At 39.0% G+C, this 25,324-nt stretch overlaps 1 protein-coding gene across 6 annotated transcripts in view; it reads right to left on the bottom strand.

Moving 5' to 3' along the window:
• EPB41L4A (erythrocyte membrane protein band 4.1 like 4A) overlaps positions 1–25,324 on the bottom strand; it is a 142,586-nt gene that overhangs the window by 60,464 nt on the left and 56,798 nt on the right. For all 6 annotated transcript variants that reach the window (XM_064641649.1, XM_064641651.1, XM_064641653.1 and 3 more), the window contains exons 2-5: positions 15,236–15,340; positions 6,499–6,550; positions 5,337–5,415; positions 1,658–1,755 (exon numbers count right to left, since the gene is read on the bottom strand). In XM_064641649.1, coding sequence (XP_064497719.1) covers positions 1,658–1,755; positions 5,337–5,415; positions 6,499–6,550; positions 15,236–15,340 — 334 coding nt within the window. The remainder of the gene's footprint in view (positions 1–1,657; positions 1,756–5,336; positions 5,416–6,498; positions 6,551–15,235; positions 15,341–25,324) is intronic.

The following is a 25,324-nucleotide window of genomic DNA, read 5'->3' as shown; positions in this document are numbered from 1 at the left end:
AACCAGAAAATATGTCTGGGAGTGCAAATGGAGATAAATATCCTGAAACACCCAGAGGGAAGGTCTTCTAGCGGCATTGTTTCTTGTGAGGAATCACAAGGCTTCCTTTTTCAATAAAATATTGATGTATTTCCTAGATATTAAATTCACTTTCAAAATAAAAATAACTTTTAAAAGAATTTTCTTAAAGGAAAGAACATAATGAATAGTCAATATAAATTTCTTTGAAACAATCCTGAATTTGGATACATTAGTCATGTCTGTTCATATGCTGTAATTATAAAAATAATATGCACCTTGATCAGAACTCACATCTACTGATCTTAACTATAACTGCATCTATCTGAGAAACTCTGCAAAAGTTAGTATTTGTATTTTTTAATAACACTGAGTAACATCTGTAGACTGAGGTTCTCTGAGAAAGACTTCACAGAAGGTTTCTATCCAATTCCCACTAAACCAAAAGCATAGCCAAAATAAGGCTTCAAGAGCCAAGAAGGAAAAGACTCATCTAATTACTAATGTTTCTTTCCAGAATGTCCGAATGACATTGTTAGAAAAAGCCCCTGATCCACTCCATAAGAACGTTGAGAAGTTTCTCTGGAAAACCTCCATAAAAATATCATGGTTCTTGCCCACAGTAGGAATAAGAAGAAGAATTACTACAACAGCAACAACTCCAGCACACCCAATAAGAAAACTGGTGTATTCAGCAAACTATGCCATGGATTCTGATTTTTCCACCATCTTTGATCAAAAAAGGAGGAAAACAACTCCTGTGTTAAGGAAAGGATCTGCTCAGAGGCCAAAGATGACATCCAGACACAACCTGAATGGTGAAAGCCAGGCCTGTGGCTGGAGCAGAACATATGGCCCTGGCTTCTTCTCCAGATCTCAGCAGCTGCTAGCTCCACTGGGAAAAACACCACTGATAGCATTACACCAGCAGAGCTCCTCAGTTATTTTGGATTCCCACAAACACACTTAATCTCAGTTTGGAATAGAACATAAGCCTGGTCTAGCACATCACCCTTGAAAAAGCACCCTGGACCTTGGTGTTGGTGCCTTGCATTCATATGTTCAGTATTTGACATATATTCAGTTCATATGTTCAGTACAGACATTTCTCAAGTGTCTTTCTATATTTGAGCGACTGCAAACCCTAAATAAAAGGATAAAGATTTTTATAGACTCCATGGGAATGCACGCTTGCTGGTGCCTGGACTAACTTTAACCTGCTGGATGTAACCTTTGCCATGCTTTAACTCTGCTCTTCCCATAAAGCTTTCTCATTGTTTCTCAACAGAATATCTGAGATTAGAATCATAGGAACAGAATATTATACCAAAACTACAGCTCTAACCTACTTAAAATTGATTACAGGAGAAAAATGTATTCTTTTTATTCATTTCTCATAGTACAATGAAGATATTACCATCATTGCATATTTTCCTGCTTCATATTTGCCATATTTTTTAGGGAAATCTGTTCAGAATGGCCATCTATTTACAGTTCTTTAGATGAAATCAGTCACGTTAGTTTTTTTCTGTTTTAAGTTGAGTTCATAAAGTGTTAATGATGTCTTCAGTCACCACTTAAAATCAGTCATAATGCATGATTAAAAGAAATAAGCTCTCTATTGCCCAGAAGAACTTACACTGAATTATATATGCTCCCAGCTGTGCTGCAGTGTTGATTGGACAAGGTAAACGGCCCTGTAAAACATCTTGCTTTACCTGCAAGAAAAACTGATACCTAAAACATAAAGAGAAAACGAAGTTGTTATTTCAAGCCTGATGCACCAAAATATTTCAAAGTCACCCAGTTAACTGTAGATATACCATGTACCATAATTATGTGACAATAAAAAATTGTATTCCTCTATGAATGGCTTTTCCCACATTGACCTTGAAGTACCAACTAAGATTTATCTAGTGAAACAACCTATGTAGAGGAGCACTCTGTAGTTTTACCGTCTGCTTATATTGTGCAGATGCAAATAATTTTCCCCCTAATAATGTCATTTTGCTCTTTTGGCTTTCATAGAGCAGTGAGGAAGTAGGGACGAGGACCATGATCAGAAAAATTGAACAAGAAACCTATAAAAGGGCCAAAGTTTAACGTGACCAGTGGTTAACATAAAGGAGAACTGAGTATTGGATACTTCTTTACTCTAATATTTCCTCTCCACACACCAGAGTATCAGCTATAATGCAGCAAGCAGGTTTGATGGAGTCCATACCTCCATGTCCTTCTTGCAACAGAGATGGCAGGGGTAAAAATGTAATTTTCAAAGTCATAACCTGCTTCTACACTTGATAAAGCAATTACTGAGAGCACTTACAGTAAATAAATATGCATAAAGTAGAACAGTAAAGACAAGGAAACAAGCCATCATACAAAGGATCTGCTTGGTTTTCCAACTCACCATAATAATTTACAGGAAATCTTTTAAACACTGACTTTCGTCCAGTTTTATGACAACAGATTTATGCAGTGTCTCACACCATCCTAAGTAAATTCCTTTCATTAGCTCCTACAAAACTAACAATATTGAAAAGGTAGCTTTTCATAGAAAGAAAAGGATCATCCATACAAGCACATAGCTTTTTCATTATTTACTATTTCAATGTTATCTACATAGAAGCCTTTAGCTACTCTGCAAATAATTATTCTATGTTGGTACAAGTTACTTATGAAAGCACCTTAGAATGATCTCTAAGTTCAAAGTGCACCTACACTGCTTTCATGGAAGTTTACAAACTGCAGGTTACAGACAGCTGACTCTCAAAACATTTAAGATCCAACCAAATTTACTAGACTTTTCAGCCAGATGAGCCCCTGAACAAGGATGCCAATGTCTTTCTGATTAATGATCCCCCAGAATTCATGACAGATAATAGGAATGTCCATCCTCTTAAAAATGGTTAATAATCTCCTCCTTAAAGGAGTAGGGCATTGCATAAGAATTTTTTGGGAATGTCATTAGGCAACACAAAGCACTCAGTGTTTCTTCACTAAGTACTACTTCTAGCTTATGCTTGCAGTCCTACCTACACAAATCTTCTTTGTTTGAATTATGATAATGACAAAGAAGATTTTACACCTCCTGTGGAGTACACAAAATCTTCTTTTCAATATGAAATACATTTCTTATATGCATCTGTATTTCTATTAGCACTTCTCCATCTCTACAAAACAGAGCTTTGTACCACATGATGCTACAAATTTATTTTCCTTGGAAAGGCACCTATATTTCTGCATTCTCATAGTGTAATCTCAAAATAAAACAGCATAGGAATCTTCAAAGCAGCCACCTTCTTGCAAAAACAGAGCCAACTTTAAGTGCGTAAGTGATTCCTATAAAGTGAACAATCTCAATTCCCACTGAAGCCACTAAGCTCCTCACAAAACTATGCCATTTGTCCAAACTCGTAGCTAAAGTACTCTTGTCTTGTGTGCTGTCAAGTTTTTTATGCATATATTATAGTGCCTAAGTGCCAGTTTCCTCTAGCAAACACATCCAGCAAACACTGCAGTATGAGCTTTTGCCTACAAGGCAGACAGATTTTGCTGCAAAGCAATTATAGATTTGACAGGTTTTCATTATTTGCAGAGAGTAATCATGTAATGACACAGATCATTAACATCTAATAACAACAGAGTTCACTCTCATATCCTTTAAAGTAATAAATACATGCTTCAATTGGTTAGCACAAAATAGTTAACACATCACTGGAACTACACAGTTAGGCAGAAAATTATTAGCATAAATAAAAGTAGGGTCTTTAATGCCCCCTAAGTGAAGGACCTTTAAGGGTGCCTTCCAAGCCAAGTTATTCTAAACAGGTGGTTTTTTGTTGTTTTTTTGGTTGGTTGGTTGGTTGGTTTCCACTCCCCCCTCCTCTGGACGAAAAAGCACCTTCCTTCCAAGACTTAAGAGCCTACAGAAATAAATGCTCATAAATATTGATGGTATTTGACTAATCAATGTGTTTTGTATAAGACTGTCAACACAATATATCTGAAGCCCTCCCTCTGCATGATGTGCCAATTCTGCATGTGCCAACACTGACATGAACAGAGGCTCCCTAATCACACTACAACATTTCTTGACTGGATTCACACACCTAATCAACAGTGCAGATCACTGACTGCAGATCACAGGGCAAAGAGAAACAATTTTTGAAAATTTAGCCCCCTGCCTCCACCCTGACCCCCGTGAGGAAATCACAACACGTTCAGTGGCCAAAGCTCCCTTCCCAGGGCCATCTTTCCCTGTAAGCAGGATTTAAAGTACAAGAAAAGTACAAGAAAAGTACAAGAAAAATGCATCAAAATTCCATGGTACAGGGGCATCCCACGGCCACCAACTTATGCTCTTTTACCTGTGAAGTCACAGCATTTATTATTTATACCAGGCCAGACTAAGCCTTGTTTATTGGAGACTTCCATTCCTTGTGCCAGTAAAGAAACAAAAGAATTTTCTCACCCTAGTATAGGAAAACTATTCTGCCTGTTCTGCAACAACTGCAACCTTTGATTAATGAAAATTAAAAACTTTGCATGCATTCTAATGAATTCTCATGTGTCATATTCTTACGACATCAAAGGAAATATTTTGGTATTTGTTAATGCAAGCCAGCACACTAATTTTATCCGCCTACCTACCCAAATTCTCAAATTTCTTTTGAACCTAAAACTAATTGTCTGAGACATTTCATAAATTAACCAAACAGAAAACCCGGTGTGAGAGTTCAGATAACCATGTGTGTGCATGTGTCTGTGTGCATGCATGTGCATGTGTTACTGTGTACATACTCATATTTTGTAGAGGCCAAGCTTAGGTAAAAGAATCAGAAGCATGTAACTCTTCAATTTCCTTCACATATTTTTAGAAAGACCAAAGAAATCTTCTTGAAAAACAGCTCAGGAATTTTTGCTATGGCCAATATAGAAGAATATTCATTGTATTTACATTTGATATCCAAGTAAACTCTAAACTTGATTATAGCACAATATAAAAGCAGAAAAAAAACCAAAAAAAACACCACCACCACAAATGTACATCAAGGCCTTTTGGTTTTTGATGCACTAGAGAACACCTTTTCTTCTTGGGCTTCCCAGCAGTTGTCCACACCAGCCACTGTGAATCTCATAGCAATTTTCTTTCTACACATCAAATGTTCAAGCAAAAACATTTGGATGTTCAAGCAAAAACATTCAGATGTTCAAGCAAAAAAACAACAACCCAGACACACCACAACAATATGCACCTGGCTGAAATACATCACTAGTCTGAGAACAACAAACTATCCTTTCATTGAATACTATACCTTGTTATTTCTTCTTTAAGTTTACACGGATCCTCTGCATAAAATTTAATGCCAAAATACAGAGTGTATGGTGGTCCAGCTGAGTGAAAAAAACATTTGGTATAAAAATTAGTTGTCATGAACTGTTATTGTTATGAACTGTTACTGGTTGACTACAAAACAGCTACTAAGAAGCTTATCTTAATATTTTATGAAACTTGAGAGTTTCAGAAAAAGTGTAACATCCACATAGCAAATCCATAGACCTATATTCATTACACGAGGGAAAAAAAAAATTTTTACTATTATTTTTAGTCTTTTATTTATTTATATTTTGTCTGTCTGCTTGGAATTTTTGCTTATTCTGAATTTTTCACTTTAGTTTCCATTTCTAACTTACTATTTCTCCAAGATAATTTTTTTGCTGCTTGATTTTGACCTCTAAGTACTTCTTCCACTGAAGCTTTTTGAAAAATGTAATTGTGCATGAAATGTGATTCTCTGTCATAAATTATAATACGGAATACTCTTCCACACTTTCAAATATCTTACACAGCAACTTTAATTATGTGTCAATTCAATCAAGAAATATTTGGAAAAGCTCTTTTACTTCACCTTCTAAAAATGCTCTTCTAAAAAAACCTGATAACTCAGTACCAAAATTCTTACAGCTACATTTATTCCACATGTGCCCCACTTCTACATCTTTTATTAAAGGGTCTCCAAATCATGTTCTTTAATTATAATACAAATAACAGATCTTGTATCTGCAATATCTGAAGACTATCAGTAATAGCAGACACTCTATTATCAGAAAGAGGCATTATTTTTACTTTCACAAGCAAAAGTGAATCTATTTTAACTATGGTACACTAGACTATGACAGAGGTATCACAGCTACTATAAATTAATTATACAAATTAAGAATAGCACCACTTATTAGTCTAAAATAAAATTTAGGCATGCAGAAATGTTTAGACAAAAATTACACAAATTACTGTAAAATGATAGCATGTGCAACCTATGTGTGAAATTTTGATACAGTTAAGAACTGCAATAACAAACTTGTTCAAGAACTATCAATCTGCTGTGACTAGAAAATAAATATTGTGCAGGCTGTATGGATAGAACATTGTCTCTGTTACTTCATCTTCAGATATGCCCCTTAAGTTCAGATACATACTGTTTATCAATTCTTTATGTTCAGCAAGCGTCTTTGCAGGATCCAGCCAGTACTGTGAGACAGATAATTACAAAAATTAATTACTCAACATGGAAAATGCTCCCTTCCAACTCAAAACATTCTACGATTCTATGACAAGTACCCATCAAGTGTAAAGAAATTTGCTGCACACTAAGCAAAGAAAAATTAATTTTTATTTTCATAAAGGGTTTCACAGAGCAGGGAGAAAAGATGTCTAGAAATTTGCACCAAGGTAGGGAGGGCACAGACTCTTCCACCAAAGTGTTTACAGCACTAGCTGGACAACTGTATCAAACTGACCGACGTATGCTTGGTGCACCACAGAGAGATGAGCTGTTACTTAGGTTCCCATAACGTTTGACAGACAATCTGCAGTATAATTTCTCACTGATTACTCTACCCCACCTTTATCAAACATCTAATAAAAGTCATCCTTGTGTTACTGCTGACCACAGAACAGCAAAATGTGTACTTCACATTATGGCTACACAGGTCACCAGCATCCTGCTCTTGTAATCCCTCCAGCTACTTATTTCTTCCTTAGCTTGACATTTCTGTGATTCAGTTTTGGAACAAAGCGCAGAGGCAGTTGCCAAGACCATTCTTGTCTGTATTTTCTTCAGCTGTCTTCCCTCATACACAAGCTTTTTGCACCAGCTCAGACTAGTGCCCCATCTTAAAACACTGGAATTGGAAAGGCTGCAGAACACAGTTCCTAGAGGGAGTCATTAAAGGCAAATTCAATCTACTCACTTTGTACCCACCCCTTTTTAGCTGAGGAACTACACAGGCCAATAAACACAAGAACTTCTTACCTGCACCCCTCAACTAATCTTATAGGGAATAAGAATAATGTGATTAATCTAAAAATCTCCCCCTTCTACCCAGCGAACTTCTCTGGTCTAAAAAATCAAAATTGCGATTAGAATGAATAAGTAGCAGAAAGAAGAGAAAACACTGCGAAGTATTTGAGTGGAAAATCACAAGCAACTAATTTAATAAGTGGCTATAAACAACTATCATTGTATCAGGCTCTAGAAAATATGTCTTACAAAGAGTGGCTGAGGGAGCTGTTGTTTAGTCCAGAAAAGAGGAGGCTCAGAGGGGACCTCATTACTCTCTACAACTACCTCAAAGGAGGTCAGTCCCTTCTGCCATGTCTCCAGTGAAATGACAAGAGGAAATGGCCTTAAATTGCACCAGAGGAGGTTCAGATTAGATACCAGAAAATATTTTTTCACTGACAGAGTGGTCAGGCATTGGAATAAGTTGCTCGGGGAGGTGGTGGAGTCACCATCCCTGGAAATGTTCAAGAGGTGTCTAGATGTGGCACTTGGGCACATGGTTTATTGGTGATTATGGTGGTGCTGGGCTGACAATGGGACTAGAAGATCTTGAAGATCTCTTCCAAACTTAATGAATCTGTGTGATTCTGTGATTACTTCAACAGAACACAAAAACTAGTAACTTCCATTAGCTGCTGATCCATCTGCAACAGAAACAGCAGTATACCTTCCTCTTGGCCATTGTTATTTCAAATCCTAGAATGTTTGTTAGGAAAATTTCCTGAATTTTGAATGAAAAATGTCTTCAGTACATGCTTATATCAAATACATCCAATAACTATTCAAAAATGAACCCTCTTAACCTCAAGAGAAGGTGGGAAGGGAAGAAGAAATGATCACGCTTGCTCAAATATCCCATTAGTACTCCAAATCAGCAACAATCTAAGGTAGCACAATAGGCTGATACACAGATTTTACAGTCAACAGGTAGAAAAAAGGCAAAATAAATCTGCAGTGCACATTCTGGGTATGCAATGTGGTTTGAATTTGGTCTGACCTCTCCTCAAAACTGGCATCACAAAATGAACAACATGCGGTGAGTATAACTTGCTTAAGTCTGACAACTCTGTGCTACACTGTAAGATATCAAAACTATCCTGTTTCAAAATCAGATCAAAATCTATCAGAGAATAACTCCTTCATTAAGTTCTCCTGAATTGAACTAAACTGAAATTGGCTTCAAGATACATTGCCTCTTAGTCCTCTTTGCAGTTGAGCTTTACATGCATAGGTAGATTGATTTTTTGTAAAAAAATTAAAAATAAAAAAAAATTAATATTAATGGATCAACACTCAAATTTGCAAGTGGAGTACAGAACAGTTACAGATTTCTGGTTGTCTCTCTGCAATCTGAACTCCATTGCCTCTTGGTATCCATGTGATTCACTGACTGCCATGAGACAAACTAGGATTTGGCCAAGTAATCGAAGAGCATATGGACACATGGAGACAATGCAATCAAAACACAGTCACATTGGAACTTAAGTCTCACTAGGTCGTACTTGACTGGCAGTAAAATTATATTCTTTGTGTGGTCTTCTGAAGGCAGTTTCCAATCTTGGGGGAGGGGGACAAAATTCAAAGGGAAAACTTCAGATTCAAAGGGCATCTGAAGAAAGGAGAGGGAAGAAATCTGTTTATTCATATCACTAAATATTTCCTTTCCTTCCCTCCAAACTGAGCAGACAGGAGCCTCTCATCCCTCATCCCTGGAAGACAGATTGCTGCTACGTATACTAGTAAAAATAAGTATCAGCTGCCATGAGAAAATATGTGGGTGCACGCAGGTGAGGCTAAACACTTCAGCGTGGTGGGGAAGAGACAAGAATCTCATCTGCCTTTTCATTTCTCCAGTAAGTACTTAGCATTGTGGCAGTGCTGCAAACCCACGCTTAAAATCACTGTATAGCTATTTATTATTTCAAAGGCTGCCAAAATTTTCCTGAAGAATGCAAGGGGTGGGGGGAGGAGTGAGAGATTTCTAACATTTTATTTGTAAGCCAAGGATGAATGGAATTTCATGGATAATGAAAAGGCATTTTTCAAGCCAAAGTCAGACAATAAAGATGGGAACATTTAGAAATCCAAGAACCCCAACAACAGACCCCTCAGAGCATACATAGTAATGTGTATTAGATACTTGTTAAATGTTTGCATATACCTATAAATAGTTCTGGGTATAGTTACACTTTCAAGCTCATAGGCTAAAATGCCAATAGAAATGGAACAAAAAACTCACTGTCTTATTAATTCAACACACTTGCAGAGCAGTTGCTGACAACAAACCCTACATTTGTGAATGCCAAAGCAGTTCTGATGCTCAGCCTTCACTCCTTTCATCTACTTGGCATCCAGTGTGCCACTTCTCAGTGCTTTCCCACCTGTATCTCTGCTGCACAGACTTACAAACATCTCACCACTGTTGCAAGGAGATGGAGGATGCAGCATATACCCAAATAGCTGCACGAGTCAAATTTTGTGAATCTGAAAGAAGTATTTAACATATACAGAAGAAATGGAGAAAAAATAATAATTTTTAATAGCGTATATCAATGCAAGCATCCAATTATTAAAGAGATGGCTACTAGTTTACTAATTGTTCTTTACAAACACAATATAGTATTATTTTAATATTTTTTTATTTACTAAGACTAATTATAAAGGTACAATGTAATTAAAGGAAATAATTCCCTTTAAATTTTTGGGTAGAAATGATTTTAAAAAAATGTTGAAGTTATAGCATAAAGAATAAATGGGGTTTTCTGTCCTTTGTAGTTTTACAAATCTGGCTCTCATATAAGCCAGATGTGTAAGCAGTATGCATCCAAGCTCCATGCAGCATTTCATATTTAGCCCTTTTAAATGCCTGCAAACATTTTACCACAAATCTGGAATCTTCATTTTTTGTATCTGCTTAGGGTTAAATTTGTTTCAAATTCCATTAACCTGTTTGAAACAAAATATTAACTAGGTTAAAATGTTTTCTGTGGTATCAATCAATGGTGCAGAAAAATCTGTCAACTTCAAACTAAATCCTGGACTGCCCTAATTAGAGTCTTACGAAGCCATACCCATCATGCCATACGTGTAAGGTTTTTCTCACATTTACAACAGCAAAAAACACAAGTTTGAAGAGAAAATGCATCATTTTTCAATTATAATCTGAAATTATCAAGATTTTTATGCAACTTAAGACAACACTAACAATTAGAATTGTGTCAGGTTTTTTTCTACAAATGTTCAGTGTAAAGAACCTAAAGCTGCTAAGCTCAAGTTGTCCCTATTATATAAGAAATGTAAAAATCTTCAGGCAATTCCTACATACAAATATGTATTTAACATCTCTGTCTTTTCTTTATTAGAATGTGAAGCTATATTGATTATATTTAGTATCAGATCATCAATGTGAATATCCTATTCATCCTGCTGCACTCTAAAAGTTTACTCTTACTACCTATACATCACTTGACCACCAGCTTTTTCCAGGTTGTTTTAATCCACTAACATTCTTCTAAAATTTCTTTCTTATAGTCAACAGCATCAGTCTCCACTTTTTTTCCACTGGTTATGTCATCTAGTTTAAAAAGCACAACGAGTCTTTTTCTTCCTAGATAATTTAGTATACTGTGCTTGTGGACAAAGGTAAAATCCACACAAAAAAAAAAACCAACCAAAAATCCTTTCAACAATACACAAGCTAAGTACAATTCAATTGTTTTACTAAGATCTTGAGGTCAGAATACGCAGTGCACTGTATGACAGTAATTCCCTAGAGAAAAACATTTTTGATTGCAAACAAAATTTTGCTAAAATTATGCCTTTCTTTCCATAGCTAAGCTACATTACAGCTTGTTCAATCTACTCCCCTATCCAGTTTGGTACATTTCCTCATAGCAGGGGAAACAAAACACATCAACACTGCAGGGTGGGTCCATGGTATAGAGACAGGGCTTACTCCAGTATGAATAAACACGGTGATACAGCTTTCTGTATTTGTATTTCTCCTCTTAGAGCCTAACAGAGTATCAGTATGCTACTGTATCAGCAGCATCACAGCCTGCTGTACAATTTCTTGTAAAAGATGCTAAAAAAGCCTGATTCTCTTGGGATTTGACATGGGAATGCCTTTGGGCTTCAAAATTACCCTTTCCCTCATCAAATTCTGCTCAGCTTTTCATTGGATATTATGCATTAAAATTGTCATTTCCATTCTGTCTTTTGCATGCCTCAAGAAAATACTGGCCTCCTTCCAGAACAGTAACTAGCTTTACTGTCCTAAAGACCCCTGGTAGTGCCATAAAGGCAATAGCAAAGGGATTATGTGGAGAACACCTGGGAGCTGCAGCACAGCAGGAACCAGGAGAGTGGCAGGATAAGTACATCACTGGGCCAATGGTTTACCCAAATATCAAAATGGTGAGAGACTGTAATGGGAAGAGTGTGGCCAGCAGGTCAAGCGAAGGGATCCTGCCCCTGTACTTGGCCCTAGTGAGGCACATCTGGAGCTCTGTGTTCAGTTCTGGGCTCATCAAGACAAGAGAGACCAGAAGCTCTTGGAGAGGGTCCAGTGAAGGGTAACAACGATGATGAGGGGTCTGGAGCATCTCTCTGATGAGGAGAGAGGTGGGAGCTGGGCCTTGTTAGTCTGAAGAAGAGAAGACTGATGATAAAGCACACTAAGAGACTCAATGGCACTCAGAGAAAACTGGTCTTTCTTTCAAAGTATTTGCACCAAAAAAAAAGGTGCACGACATTAAAAAGCACCATGTAGTTTGTCAACAAAAGTACTATGAGATTAGGAAACACTAATGACAACTTACAGCACTAGTTGAACCCATCTGTCCCTTTGGATGTAATTTTATATCACAGAATTTTTAATTAATTATTAAATGTTATATTTTATTTAATTATTAAATGACACTTTTTGCTGTTCCTTAGGAGTCCTGTGTTCTTCAGAGCACAAGATAGATATAGTTTATGCTGTTCTGGTAGCAATTTGTAATCCCCAGAGCTGGATTTTGTGAATTAAACACTCCTTTTACCATGGAGAGTTTGGGGAAAACCGGAATGTCAGCAAAGCAAAATTGGTGCAATATGATCACATTACTACCATAGAGAGAGGAACATCCAATTTATGCTTTATCCTACTGTTCGTGGTCCTGCCAGTGCCACCCAGTTTTGTCAATCCCTTTGCTGCATCCAGCTATTCACACAGACTAATTAGTTTGCTGGCTGTTCGGGAAGAGCCCATTTTAATGTTATGTATTCATACAGTACATAGCACAGTGAAACCTTGTTCACTGATCAGAGCCCTACTCATACTACTAAAATAATTATGAAACCACCCACATAAGAGGTAGCACACCAACACAGCTCTTAAAAGACCACCTGGAAGTGCTGAGGCATGCAAAAGTAATGGGGAAAATAACTAAACAAGTTCTTTCAAACCCTTAATAAGAAAAATGTTTCTTTTGTGACTGGTTTGTTTCTTTAAAATACATAGTTTTGCCTACCCTGCTTTATTCATCATTCAGTTAAATATATAGTGTGACAAAAAAAACTGACAGTGCAAATAGTAAAACATTCCCCACCACAAGCAATGTATTAATAAATAGCCAAACCTCCAAACACTTTTCTCTCTCTAACTCAGGAGCATGGTTTTAAAACTAATTAGCAAGGTAACCTTTTTCCTCTTCCCTTAGGAAATCTACTGTGGTCGATCCAAAAAATATCCAACCCAAAATTCAAATCTAGGCTTCTTGCCAGCCACTACAGGACTAATTCCCACAACAGTCCACAGAGTTTTAGCCACAGTGAGCATGCAACTGAATATATGTTTACAGCTAAAGCACAAGGTGTGTTTGTCACTTGGAAACTTTCCATTTATATTGCCCGTTCTTAAAAGTTTACAAGATTTCACTAAAAATAGCAAGCTAGCGACATTAAACCATATGCCATAAATCACATAAAACTACACATAGTAGCACATTTTGACTCATTTATGAACTTTTTTAGATGAAACAGAATCAGCTTTTAGTTACCCCTACACAGACAAACATGAGGAACTGGCATTTTCATAATATTTTGTTACAACATAACTCAGGTGTAAATGCAGCAGTACAAACTTGGCCACTCACTGTGGCAGCATCTACATGGCACAGCAGGTGCACTCTGAAAGGTGGCACACAGTTCTGGTCTCTGGTTGTACCTCCTGTATCCACACAACACAATTTGTGTTGGTGCAAGAGCAGGTGAATGACAGAAGTGGGATGAACGCCTTCCTAATCCAGGGGAAAATCAAGAAGCATGGTGCCTTCCTGACCTTGGGCTGGTCAGAGGACAAAGCCTGAAACTAACATTAAACTTACACCATTGCAGCATCACGTGAGAGAAAAAGTTAAAAAAAAGGCTGCATGTGTATGTGGAGAAGCTGAGTTAATTGGGCTCTGGCCTACAGCCCATGCACATCACCACAACACAAATACACTAATATCATACAATCAAAACATCCAGTCTGTTAGCAGGATGTGTTCTAAAATGTGCTTTTATGGTTTAGGTCTTCCAGGAAAGAGATGCTCTTATTTTCATAATGTCATATACACCATCAAATACATCCTGTGTATGCCTCTGGAAATATTCCCAGTAACTGCCATTTCTATTTTATTTGCCCCTATAGGAAAAAGGAAAACACTTTTGAGAGCAAAAAATACCTACCTGCTCTTCATTCACACCTCAGCTTCCTCAGGAAATCAAAAATACTGTTATTAACAGTCTACCTTTAGTTCACAGCTTTCATCTCCATGGAATGAAACTTGGTTGGAAGCTTATCAAGGAAATGAATTCAGAAATGTCTAGACTACAGCACAGAAGTTACAGTGATTGGGGTAGTCTGTAGCTCTCAGCAGCAATCAGTAATCTTCTGCTAATACTGTTCCGAATTCAGTCTCTACATGATCAGCTTCTGCTTAACAGAAGAAACTGGCAAATATTTACCCAATTTATTACTGTATTTAAACGAAACAGGGTCTTATGCAGTACTCTAATCACAGAACATTGGCTTCAAAAGTGTAACTGCTTGATCTAATTCAACCATAGGCCAAGCATTATTCCCTTAATAAAATTAAGGGAATATGAAGACCACCCTGTGAATACAGCACCAATCTCTCTTGCTGAGCATCCCTTGCTCCTCACCTCTGCCTGTAGTAACCCTGGACAGGCCATTTGGGAGGGTGGGGGCACTCCAGACAAGTGCTGCCACAAGCCACTGTCTGCTTCGGCTGAAACATCTCAGCCTGGTTTCAATCTTCTTGTCTATTTAGGACTGTAATCTCCTGGTGGAAAAAGCCTCAGACATCTGGTGAGTCCCTACCAAGAAGGCTCTAGAGAATATGGGCTCAAGGACACAGAGATGGTTCAGGCAGAGAGAAAATATCACTGCCAAACACTCTGAAAGAGGCATCTAGCAGTGTTCCAAGGGAAGCAGGCTCTTATGCACTCAGGGACACAACTTCCCAGACACTGCTGGGCAAAGTGAAGCTGGACAGTGTAAACCACCAAGCACTAGCTTCATGGCACAGTATTAAAGAGGAAAAAATATTAATCCTACTTTCATATAACAATTTTTTACTCTTTATACTTTCTTCACTTAGTTTTCAACACCATTCAGTATTTGACTATGTTCCTATCTAAGATACTAGTGGCTATTCCAAGACTCCATTGCAAACAAACAGAGAAATTATTACCGGATGCCAGAGAAAGGAAATAGTGAAAGTTAGCGAAAGTATGACAATTCAAAGCTTTACAGGCATTTATAGCACAACAGGGTAAATTTCATATGTGGAAAATCCAATCTGCTGTGTTGTTTTACTCACCGTTTGATGACTTCGGTCACAGTAGCGCAGTCCAAAGTAATCTATTTCCACCAGGTTTAAGTGACGAAATACGTAGCCCAGGACAACCGACCCTTTCGTTGACTTCTGTGGGAAAGAATTTACAGAGTCTATTCACAAAGATGCTCTGCTTTTGTCAGCTATGTGCAGTGGCATTCATGCATTTAATTAGCTTTCTAAAAAAAAAAAAAAAAAAAGAGGCAGTTCGCAGTGCCTTTAACAAAAATTTCAGCAGTACAGATGGAAATATTTTGCCCTCATACATGTTTGAACAATAATTCTGTAAAATACTGTTAGGAAGCTGTTACACAGTACAAAAAGAACAAAAAACCCCAAACAAACTCTGACAATGGAGATTAGGAGGCAAAACTGCCCTTAAGATCTAAGTTATGCATCATTAGCTGCTCTGTAACTAATCTTTGTAAAGAAGATTTAGTTTTATTTGCTTTACTTTTAAATATTTTTGATAGTAGAAGGGGGAGCAGTCTAGCACCCTGAATTGAAATAATCCTGCTGTTTCCCTGAATAGTACTTCATTAGGTGTCTATTACAGTATTTGCAGACAAAACTGGGGACAATATTGCAAACAACGTCGTCCTGTTGAGAATGCATTATAAAAAGCTGTCTTCCACCTGAGTGCCTCGTATTTGTCGGTTCGCCTGGCAGCCAACAACACACAGATAGGAAGATGGAGAACAATTGCACAGAATGATCCCCCATCAGAATCAGGTAGAGCCTTTGACTATTACAGTCCTAAGTTCCACAAGAAAATATGGACATAACTCATAATTAGGTTTTGCTTAACTGCTTCATATTTTTTAAACTACTAGACTGTAGTAAAATCACCAGAAGGAAGAGGAAGTGGGATATTGATTGCACTATTCCACTTTTTAGCCTATAAACAAATAATTTCAAAATTAAACCAGCAAGGAACACTGATTTAAAAATCCTTTAATTTAGCTTTGTTGGTAAAGTATCAATGACATAACAACAGTGAAGATCTATTCTTTTTTCTTTTCAGCAGGTGCATTTGGTCAGGCTTTATAACAAGTCACAAGGGCAAGAGCAATTCAACAATTTCAGGTGGCCACTCACATTCAAAACAAGCCATGACAAGGTATATCTTACATCTCTGGTAAGATGGGGAATTGCATATCCATGCTATTTACCAGATTTAATATATATCTGCTTAAACCAGGAGATGTTCTGGAAAGGTTCTCAGTGTCTAAATCCATCATACTGGTTATTTACACTAAGCAACTGCAATTACATATTCTCTCAGCATGTACAGTATGGCCAGTCTTCGCGAGCAAAGATTTGGGAAAGGTCTTTACCCTTCGAGCCTGCGCAATGGATTTTTTTTTTTTTAGGTGAGACACAGTGTGCGCTGAACTGAGCCCACCCTTTAATCCTGAGGTTCATCTGCCGGGGCCGAGCGAGCTCGGACGGTGGCAGCGAGGTCCTCAGGACGTAGGTTTGTTTAGAGTGACCTTCTCTTAGATGGACGGCCTTACAGGGCTGACGAGCTCCATCTGCCCGGGGGAGTTTCCCTGACCGGGAATCGAACCCAGGCCGCAGTGGTGAGAGCGCTGCATCCTAACCACTAGACCACCAGGGGGCCCCAGCATGTACAATAAGCCTTAATGATCAGCCACAAAACAGAGAGCTATCTGGGGAAAAAATATGATTAAGGTAAGCAGAAATTCACTAAATCTCATTTTAGCATGTTGGATAAAGCAGAGCAACACAATGATTTTATCATCAGATTCCTCAACAGGAAACTGAACTTGGGTTGTCAGAACAAAGACAAGAATCACTGTAAAGTGACTATCGGGAGCACTGCAGCAAAAAGACAGAACATAGCAAAACACATCTTAAAAATACAAAAAATGCAAGCAATAATTGTACTGCCTTATTTTTAAATCAGTTGTTATTCAAAGAAGCAGAGGAGGCACCCCACTAAGAAGGACATAGTTATCATTCATACGCTGGACTCAATGATCCTGATGGGTCCCTTCCAACTCAACATATTCTGTGATTTCGTCACATAAGGCAAATTACCTTTGACATTGTAACTATTTCCATTTTCATTTAAACAGTACAACAATGTCTTGGGAACCTAGAATTAGACAGGCACGGGCGAAGCTCTTACTTTGAGCCCTGACTCCTAACATCGCATGTGGATGAAGGATGGCAACACTTTCCACTAGGCACTAAACATTAAGAGAATATTTTAGACAAAAGGAACTCCACCATCAGCCACTTAGAGTCAGTGGGTTTTGACATGGTTAACCACAGTGTGGACAGTAAATCCTTGCAGGAGGTATAGAAAGGATTACCTGCACCATGATTTACAGGAGACATGGAGTGGGGCCCATGCAAGCCTTGCTGAGCTTCAATTCTGTTTGCTTTCAATGAGCTTTCCACTCCTTGTCTGACCAGCAGCATTATTCATAGCGTCAGTTGGTTTTATTAGCAGCACTAAGAAACACTAATCAAGCCACAAAGATTAAGCAGTCAATTTCCCATTCAGGCATCTTACAATAACAATACACACTCCTGCAATCAAAGAAGCTTAAGCCTCACAGGAGTTCAACTTATATGACTCTGCACCAGCTTAGAATACAGCTACCCTTCTTGGCTTCTGCTTCAGTCAGCTGAGGACTGCAGTACTACATACTCTTTCTACATAAAGCTTTTGGGACAGTTTTCCTTCTGTGGACACTAAAGCTAGTGTGTTATCCCCAAGAAACATACACATTTCAAACCTGATTTGGTTGAAATTTAAGCCTCCTCTCTTTCCCTTCAGAGATAAAAGGCTTTTTTAACTGCTTTTTGCATCTATTGCTAGGCACAAATGCCTGTCAATTTATTTTCTTGTCCCAGCTTGTTCTGGCCCTTTCCCTGCCTGAACGGACAAGAATCGGGTGCACGCCTGAATAAAGAACTTTGCTTGCACCCTTCCTCGTGTCCCATTCCCTCTTCGGATCGCAACAAATGGCACCCAGCGTCAGGCAAAAGTAAAGGTTTTTACCTTAAGAAAACCTCCCCCATGCCACAAGGGCTCAGACGGCGCAGAGAGAAGCGCTTCCGTCCTGCTGGTCCTTCCCGGCTGAACTCCAGATCATGGCAAGATGGCCACCGCACTGAGAAAGGTGAGCTCCGGGAAAAACCTCTAATCCCATCTCCCACCCTCACAAAATCAACTTTAAAACCAACTGCGGACTAACAGAAGCCTACGTAATTTCGCAGTGGGCCTCTCGCTATCTACCCCTCAAAAGTTTGTATACCGCAAGCTTAAAGACTTTATTTTGGAAAACGGACACCCCTTAGACAAAAAATCCGCAAAAGCCCTTGCTAAATGGCTTGAAAATGGAGGGGAAGCTGTCTCCGACAGCATGTCTCTAAAGGACTGGGAGAAAATTGGATATAAGATCTGGAAAGCGAAAGAGAGGGGAGACAAAATTGCTATTGAAGCACTGATTGCCTGGAGGTTAGTTCTGATGATGCTACAACATCAAATAACCAGTTCCAATGAAAATCTCCAAGAATCTGAGCAAAAATCCAAGCCCCCATCCCCAAAAAAGGACAAGCCCCGGGAGTCCTGGAGTGGCGGGGGGGGCAGGAGACCACGGACAGCGGGAGGGAGAAACAAAGCACGGAATACCAGCGGCTTTTGCATCACGGCGTCAGCGAGCTAAGCGGCCGCGCGGGCGAAGCCGAGGAGAGCGGGGAGCGAGCGCGGGAGCGCGTGTGGCGTTGGAGAAACGGCATGGAAAGATTTCGCGCTTCTCCCGCCAGCACCACCCCCCAGCCCGCCCGCGCAAGCCCGGCCGGCACCACGTCCCCACCCCCTCCCTCCTCCGCCCCCCCCCCGGCCAAAAAAACCCTCCCCTCCCCCCACCCCCACCGCATCCATGTACTCCTTTCCAACGCCCCCCTCCCCATGGCAGCGCCGCTTATCCCGCCGTGCCAGTAGCTGGCACTTTAACCCCTTCAGTACCACCACCCTGCAAATGTACTTGTCCCTGCCCAGCCACTGCCCAGAGGAGCACATGGTCTTACATAAAGGAATAAGCATCAACAGCTGAGGATTTGAATTTGGTTAAAGCATTTCCCGTATTTTATCATCCCAACAATCACCCTGTCTGGGAACCAATCCCCCTCCCAGTTCTGAAAGATACAAAACAAGCTATTACTGTCTACGGGTTAAACTCACCTTATGTAATAAGGGTACTTGGTTCACTCTTTGCTGCTTACACATTCACTCCAAATGACATAAAGGATTTAATAAGTGCTTTCTTCACTAATATGCAAGCAACACTTTTCCTAGATGAATGGCAAACTCGCATTCGCCAGCATGCCCAGCGAAACTCAACAACCACAGGGACCCCCCAGTCCTGGAGTCCTTTAATAGGCTTTTCAGAGTGCGCCCATATATTTCCAATGAGGCCCAAATCAAGATTCCTATGAATGAATTAGACATTCCAAAAAATCTAGCCTTCCAAGCTATTCAAACCATTGCGGGGGCTGCTGAACCTACACCTTCATACACACAAGTACAACAAAAACCAACAGAACCATTCATAGACTTTGCAGAAAGGCTAAAGAAAGCCATTGCAAAACAAGTTAAACACCCAGAAGCTCAGGATGCACTATTGTTAAGGTTGGCTATAGAGCAATCTAATGACAATTCCCAGCAAATACTAAGAACTCTTAGGGATCCTACTCCTATGGACATGGTCAAGGCATGTCGCAATGTGGGGTCTCATTCTCATAAAGCAAGACTACTAGCTGAAGCTTTGGCTGGACCACAAACCTGTTTTCACTGTGGTGAGACAGGACATATAAAAAGAACTGTCCACAATTAAATACTAAGATGGAGCTTCCGAAGACGTCGTGCAAATGGTGCGGAAAAGGCAGACACTGGACTAAGGATTGCCGCTCCCTTACTAACATTTATGGACAACTGCTACCCCCGAAAAAGTCACCAGACTTGAGGAGAAAAGTGACTTTTAATTCAATGCCAGATCTTAAACAGTGCACCTGTGAACTGTCAAGAAACAAGGCGGCAAGCTCCAAGGGTGCTGTGATAAAACAAACACCCCCTCAACTGAGTTCCATCCTGCGTAGCCCATCCCTTCAGCAGGTGCCAGGAAACCACAGCAATTAGAATGAACCATGTTAAACCTAGCATGTTAAACCATTCCCTGCAGTTCAACTTAAATCAGATGAACTGATTATGCAACTTATGCCCTTGCCACGTGATATCACTAAGCTTTTAGACACCATGGAGCAGTAGCATCTCGGGCTGGAAACAATTTTTAGGGGGGAGTTACTCAGCAAATGCAGCTGTCCAATCCGATTTGGAAGATGCAGATCTGTCCTCCCTCAAGTCCATTTAAACAAACCCTTTTTAACTTACTTTGAAATTTTGCTTTCTCTGTTTGTATTGTTACTATTGTGTCATAGCGGGCTGTAAGAGGACTATCAAAATAGATATTTTCTAGCCGTGCTTCAAACAAATAAGAAAGAGTGAGATGTGACGGAACACGATTCAGGATGGGAACAGTTCCGGGCGTGGAGAGAAGCATGCAGCGATTGGCGGAGATTTTTGCCTGCTCCCTGCTTCCCCCACTCCTCCCCTTTTTGCCTGTGCCCTATTCTGATTTGCTCCCCCGTTTGTCTGTCTGATACCCCACCCTATGTTCTGGCCCTTTCCCTGCCTGAACGGACAAGAATCGGGCGCACACGTGAATAAAGAACTTTGCTTGCACCATTCCTCGTGTCCCGTTCCCTCTTCAGACCGCGACACCAGCTCACTTAACACTTCCATAGTGGCAGATCCTGTGGAAGCAGATGGTCCAGCTGTGAGGAAATGCTGAGCAAAGCCATCCAACTTAAAATGGCTGAGTTTCTCCACCTCTACAACAGCAAGATGCTCAGTGTTTTGGTTATCCTCAGCCAAAACAGACTGTGGGCTGTAGTCTCCACGTCCCTTTCACCAATCCCTTTCACATCTTTCAGCAATGCCTGTGTGCACACAAGGCAGTCCTTTGCAAGGGAACAGCCAGGATGTGAGCCAGGCCCTATTCTCACATCCTTCTAACCTCACCTTCCATAACCTCATATTTTCCCAGCACTGAAGAGCACTCTTCAGGTAAAACGGACCCTTGGAGAAACCACTGCAACCTCATTTTTAATTCAAGTTCTCATTTTAAGTCACATGATTTCAGGGTTTCATGCCAGTAATTTGCCTCTTCAAGTGGAGTCAAGAAAGCAGTTTTGCTGATGAATCCCTAAGTGGCTACTTCTTAGTCCTGAAATACATTTTTACCACATTTGTAGAAAGTTTTGCCAACTAAGAAAAGTCATTTATTTTCCCTGATAAAATTACAGCAAAATTCAAACTAAAGCTATCAAAGATGTTAACAGGATTACATATGGCATTACAAAAATCACATAATCTGCCTTTCATTAAGCTCAGACTTGCTAAAGGCTTGCATTCTTAGGGATAAACCCAAGTACATTTGAAAATATTATTGGCAATGCTTTCAAGAGAGAACAAAGAATTGTTCGAATGAGTCATAACATCTTTCTTTACATGTTAGCACTGCGGCTTCATAAACCAGAAAGGCAGGTTTCTACTGGCTAAAGAAAATCACAGGGAGAACACTCAGGAGAGGGCTGATTCAATTGCACTTTTCTTAATCAAATTGCTCTTTTTAAAACAGTATATACAGTACTACATTTCAACATAATCATATTACAGTATATTTGTACATAGAAATTCTTATCTTTCACACTGCTCATTGCTTTTTAGCTCTAGTGAGGTTTTTCTAGTTGGATTTTTTTTTTCTCGCTCTTGTGTTCTACAGTGCAGTGGAGGTCAAATCAGAACCATGGTTGACGTTAACCGAATTTAAACACAAAATGTCTGCCTCAGTAGAATGGTAGTCCCTCCCTCAAAGGAAAAGTGCTACAGGTAGTGAAGCCTCTTTTTATTAGACTAGAATAACACATTGCCTCTTTTAGTTCAAGAAGCCATCCTGAAACATTTCTCCTCAAAGTAATTCAATCCACAGACTCTATCTCTTAGAACCTCATAAAAGCTAAGGAACATGCAGATGAATTTATGAGCCTTCTTTCAAGAAAAGGACTTAGAACTTTGGTTGAACATAGCTTTCGACTTTCTGAGATACCTTCCCCTATCAGAGAGTCACACCCGATGCTGAAGTTGTTATTCTGCTTATACAGTGGCAAGAGCTAACACAGAAGAAGAGTGGAAGTTTTCTAAAGCTAAACAAGGGAGTTTCTAAGAGAGTATGGAAAAACAAGGAAGACGTTATGGGGGATGATACACAACCATGCTGAGCCGTTCAGACACACCTGTGTAACATCTGTCAAGGACAGGGTTGTGTGGGTTATGCTGCTAACAAGCCCTCCAAGTGGGAAGCACATTTGATCTTTGCCTATTCTACCACCTTACCTCAAGCTTAGAAAAGGCTAGTCACGACCACAGTTTTTCACCATCTCCCGCTGACAAAAGCAGCAATGCACAGAGCTCTGAAATCAAAGATCTTGGCGTTTTTTAACAACACAGAATAAGGACCCCTTTCCCCCAAGGCAGTCAACCACCTAATTTGCATAACACATGTTCAAGCAGAGAAAAATCTTTAAATTAAAAGTGCTAAAAATGTACAAAATATTCACCTAGATAAAACAGCTTGACCTTAATTTCCAGCATGCATGTCCAAGCAGAGAAGAATTTACATTAATGTTATTTTATATGTGCAGGCGTTCCCCAACACAATCATGTAACAGAGGTAAATACTTTCAGGAACTGAGGATTTAAAAAATGCAAATGTAATTTGCACACAGGCTGTCCTAAGTATACACCATTCAAATGAACTATCCAAACTGTACTAATCCATCCCTGCCTCTCTCCTCATCTTTTACTGACAACAGACAACCTGTTTTCAGAGATTTTTTGTCTGAGAACTCCTTGGAAATTTATGGACACATGCACAGACCTGCCCATCCCTGTTCTGCTCTACCTGCTGGATATAACATATGACACTGAATTCTAAGTGCTGGATATTAAGATACCTGTAGACTAGTTCTGTTTTCACTAATAGTCAATCTAATACATTCCAGTAAGAAAACGCTATTCTAGAAAAATATCTAAATACCTAAAATATCTATATTTTTTTTGTTTGTAATTATTGTATCTATCACAAATTCATCTAGTTAGGGGCCAACTCCTTAAGAGAGGGATAGATTTCTAGGAGCATGGACTCCAGATAGTTAAACATCTCCCTTTGTAACTACTCGCACTTTGACGCATTGTCACAAAGAGATGTAAACTGATCTATTTGACTCTGAAACATAGAAGAAAAAAGCTAAAGAAATAATATTTTAAAAATATTTGGATTATGGGAAATCAGTTCAGTGGACTTCTTCTCTGGGGGAGAAATATAAGCAAGTATATTTACATGGTGTAGCAATGCAATTTGTACATGACACACTACAAGAAATGCTCTAAGCAGGAATCAAAGTCCAATGAAGAACACAGAGGCAAGTGGAGCAAGCAAATAAGTAGTGGGAAGGCAGCTAAATTTTGGATATGTAATTAAATATTTACTAGTGCTTTAAAATTGATCTCTCATCTGCCATGAATGATATTTTTTAAAATTACAGCAATGGTGCTGTTGCTACAGTTCTGTCTAGAAGAATTCTGACCATATAAATTTTATTTAAAAATCTGTTCACTGATCTATTCCCTAATATTAACATTATCCAGTTCATTAACATCTATATTCACCATATGACAGATGAGTTAAGGTACCAACAATAATGTATTTCAAGTTTTCACAGAAAAGAGCTCTTCTGAAGAACTGAATACTAATGAACATTTCCATCATTCTCATGTACTTTGAATAATTTTACATCTAAGAAAAGAACCGTTACAATAATAGTGAAATTTAAAAATACAGCATACAACCACTCATTTGGAATGGTTAAGATGTTGGTTACTACTATTTTTCTCCTTTTCAGAAATACTCCTCATGCATAGCTGTGTGACTGGTGTACCTTCTGGTTAGGCATGGGCTCTGTGTGTCCTGATTAGGGACAGAAACACACTACAAGCACCTGGAGAGGCAGAAGACAAGTACATGTGAATTGATAATGCATGAACTTCTTATGTGCTCTCACAGATTTGTTTTAAATATTCCCTATGAATAGGGAAGATACATTCCTTTGGACCCACCAGAGCTGTGAAGCTGTGAGACAAGAGAAGGCCCTTTTCTCCAGGAAGCCATGAGCAGCCCCATGGTCAAGTAGGGCTCCCATTATTATGTGGTGGAAGTGTTACCCTGGCAGAGAAGAGATGGTGCACTTACTTTCAACACATTCATTCCAGTTAAAATAAGCATCCCCTGTTTTGCAGGTCATGACATGGTTTCTGCAAAGTTTTTCCCATTCATTCTTCATTCAGTCTTTCTTGAATCCTTCCTCATATATACTTGTTGCAATTTTAAAAGTCTATTTTTGGTGTTGCGTATTTTGGCATTCTCGATTTCCATTTCGTCACCTTTTCAGCTCTTTTGCCTTATTTTTTTTTCTGTTTTTGTCTTACTTCCTTTATTTCTTATGCTTTACTAAAGCAATATTTCTCACATTAATTTTGTCAATGTACACACAAAACATCATTTGCAGAATAAATAAACAGGTACAGTCTCTTTTGTTTCAGTCATCTACTTCTGGTATGTTTGGTTCTATTCCTCCTCTTTGATAGATTTTCTGATTTCTGCCTATGGGCAAGAGGGAGGCACTTTAAGTACTAAAGCTTCAATTCTGACATTCCTATCTTTTCTTATGGTCATCTATCTAATCACTTCTATTAAGTTAGGTGTTGCGTGCATTTTCATAGAGCATATTAAGATCATTATGCACAGCAGTTTTTGGGCATAAGAATTTATAAATCAAACGTCACTTGCTTAACTGCTTTAAGTGCAACACTGACAGGGGAGAATGTCAGTAAAGAGCTGAACACTAAAAAGCTTTCAG

This window comes from Pseudopipra pipra, chromosome Z (assembly GCF_036250125.1).
Source record: "Pseudopipra pipra isolate bDixPip1 chromosome Z, bDixPip1.hap1, whole genome shotgun sequence".
In the NCBI taxonomy this organism is placed as follows: Eukaryota; Metazoa; Chordata; class Aves; order Passeriformes; family Pipridae; genus Pseudopipra; species Pseudopipra pipra.
This window is presented reverse-complemented; position numbering and strand designations above follow the sequence as displayed.